Source organism: Tupaia chinensis, unplaced genomic scaffold (genome assembly GCF_000334495.1).
Source record: "Tupaia chinensis unplaced genomic scaffold, TupChi_1.0 Scaffold000318_1, whole genome shotgun sequence".
Classification (NCBI taxonomy): Eukaryota; Metazoa; Chordata; class Mammalia; order Scandentia; family Tupaiidae; genus Tupaia; species Tupaia belangeri.
The window spans coordinates 4,826,721-4,829,363 of NW_006159811.1; the positions used below are offsets into that span (position 1 = coordinate 4,826,721).

At 38.9% G+C, this 2,643-nt stretch overlaps 1 protein-coding gene across 1 annotated transcript in view; it reads right to left on the reverse strand.

Moving 5' to 3' along the window:
• Positions 1 to 988: 988 nt before the first annotated feature.
• The window catches only part of ANXA3 (annexin A3), a 76,170-nt gene continuing 74,515 nt past the window's right edge, over positions 989 to 2,643 (reverse strand). The window contains exon 13 of the mRNA XM_006151464.3: positions 989 to 1,811. Within this exon, the coding sequence (XP_006151526.1) occupies positions 1,752 to 1,811 (60 nt within the window). The 3' untranslated portion in view covers positions 989 to 1,751. The remainder of the gene's footprint in view (positions 1,812 to 2,643) is intronic.

The window sequence follows — 2,643 nt, forward strand, 5'->3', positions numbered from 1 at the left end:
TATTTGGTAGATGAACTGAAGTCTGCTGAACAATGGCTGCAAAATGCTGTCGCAATCATTTTGGTCTTAATAATGGCAGAAAGTTGGGGTTGGCATAGTGGTTACAGTGCTAGACTCCCACATGGCCGATCATGGTTCGAGTCCTGAACAAGGAGGCTTGCTCTCTCTTTCTCTCTCTCCCTGGTCAAATAAAAATAATAATAATAAAAATAAATAAAATTAAGCAAATATTTTAAAAATGTCAATAAGCGAATATTTACTATGTCTGGCACAGGGCTAACTGCTTCAAAGGCATTTTCTTACTTCAATGGAAAAAAAATCCCATAACAAAGATAGCTACTATAATTATCACTGTTTCATAGGTGAGAAAACTTAGGCCTTGCAGGGTTGAGTAGTTGCCAGGGACACTGAGCTGATTAAGCACAGGGAAGAGAGTCAAGGCCAGGCGTATTGGACCCTAAACCCCTATGTTTCGCCCCTCATGCATTTTAAATCCCGGAATAACAACTAACTTCCACCTTTCTAAAAGTTCTCGGCAGTTCTCACCAGTGGGTTGTATTGACCAAAAACCCTGGACTCGCACATCACAATTAGAGTATGACTGTTTCTATGCTAGCCCTGACTAATAACTCCAGTGGAATTTTTTTTTTTTTTTGGAGAGATTTTCACTGTAGGGCGCGTGCGCTCGCCAGACAGACAGAGAGAGACAGAGACAGAAAGCGAGAAATCACCCCCCCAGGGGGGATGGTCACGCCGCAATCCCTTCTCCTCCATGCTCCTCTCGGGATCTTGGGCACGCACGCACATGCGCCGGGCATGAGTTCCAAGCCACCGGGTCCACGGGACACGAACCGCGGTTGACTACGGGGGAGTCCAGCGACATAGCCATTACGCTAACTGCTGGTTCCCTCCAGTGGAATTTTTTACCCATATATGTTATACGATGCAATGTATTTCAGACGAGGCTGCATTCCAAGACAACATGAAGGATTTTTTAAAATGCATAGTTTTATCCACTTAAGAGGAAAAAAGAAGCCTTAGAGATTTGATTCTAAATATCCATTCTGGGAAAGTAGTATTTAATATAAAACAATCACAATTCATGCTTGCCAGTCAGACAGGAAGTGGTTAGATTTACAGTTCGGCAACTGTCTTCTGAGGGCTGAAATAGCTTATCATCCATTGTCACTGCTCTAGCTGATCATAGCGGAAGGGGAAGGCCAAGGTCACATACATGTTCCACATTCATTCATCTTCTTTCTTAAAGAAAAGCATGATTAACAAGGCGCTAGACGAGTTAAATAGATATAGGTCTTATAAAAAAAAGAAAAAAAGCTTTGTAATATCATTAGTTGTTGGCACCAGATTCCAAACAATGTTAGTAGTTCTAAAAGCAAATTATGTTTTTTTTTTTTTAAAAAAAAATCAATAATTGTTCTTACCCTGCTTTACATTTAACAGCTTAGAACTATACAGAGTTGATTTCCTAAGCAGAAATACAATTTGGATAGCAAAGTGGTATTAGCAAAACCTTAATACCATTTAAAATGTTATTTAAACTATAAAGTCATGAATGAGATGCTTGAAGACAATCACTTGTGTTGTTACAGAATGATGAAAGTCTCTGTTAGGGAACCAGGTTTGCTGTTTACACTTGCTTGTACTTGTAATCAATACGAGAATAGGTAAGTGGAATGGCTCGAAAAGCCCATCAGCAGGAGCAGGCGACCTTTGGTAAGTATCTTCTCGACTCAGTCATCTCCTCCACAAATCTTTAGGAGTGTGGTTTCATAGTCTCCGGAAGTATCTGACTGCAAAGAACAGGCCGGCAGAAAAGAACAAATACAGCATCAATGAGAGGACCACAGATGTATGAACTCTCACAGCACTAGGGAATGCATCTGCATATGAGATTCATGAGCTGAACCACTTAGTAAAATTTACTTGCACTTCGGTCATTCATTAATATGGAAGTGCCCTGATGTTCCAGCCTAGTGTTGTTTTTACAATGTATGTTTAGATTCTTCCTGATATATTTCAATTAAGCTTAAATCTTGATTTAAAAAAATAAGATTGCAAGCCAGTAGGTGGCATTACCATTAAGGTGCTGGATTCCCACATGGCTACCTACAGTTCGAGTCCCAGACATGGCAGTTTGCTTTCTCACCCCCCACTCTGGTCAAATTAAAGAAAAATTAAATTAAATTAAATTAAATAATTCATATAAAAAGACTGCATTGATTGCACAATATCATATAATTTTTTAAAATTATTTTTTATTAGGGAGTGCATTCATTGCCAGAGAGAGAGAAGAGAAAGCATCCTTCTTCTATGGAGAATGGTTATACTGCGATCCCTTCTCCATCTCTCTCTCCTTTTGGGATTTTGGGCACGCACGTACATGTGCCCAACTGTGTTTCTGAAGCCATCAGGTCCAGGACTCAAATGATGTGGAATCCAGCTGCCTTAACTATCAGGCCATGAGGCTGGCCCTATAATATTAATTTCTAACAAAACTTTAAAATTTGTGTTTTTTAACAACTCCTACGCATCAGACATTTGCTATTCAGAAAGGTTTTTTTTTTCATTTTTAAAAATGTCATTATCTTTTTTTATAATTATTTATTTTATTTATTCGTTCAT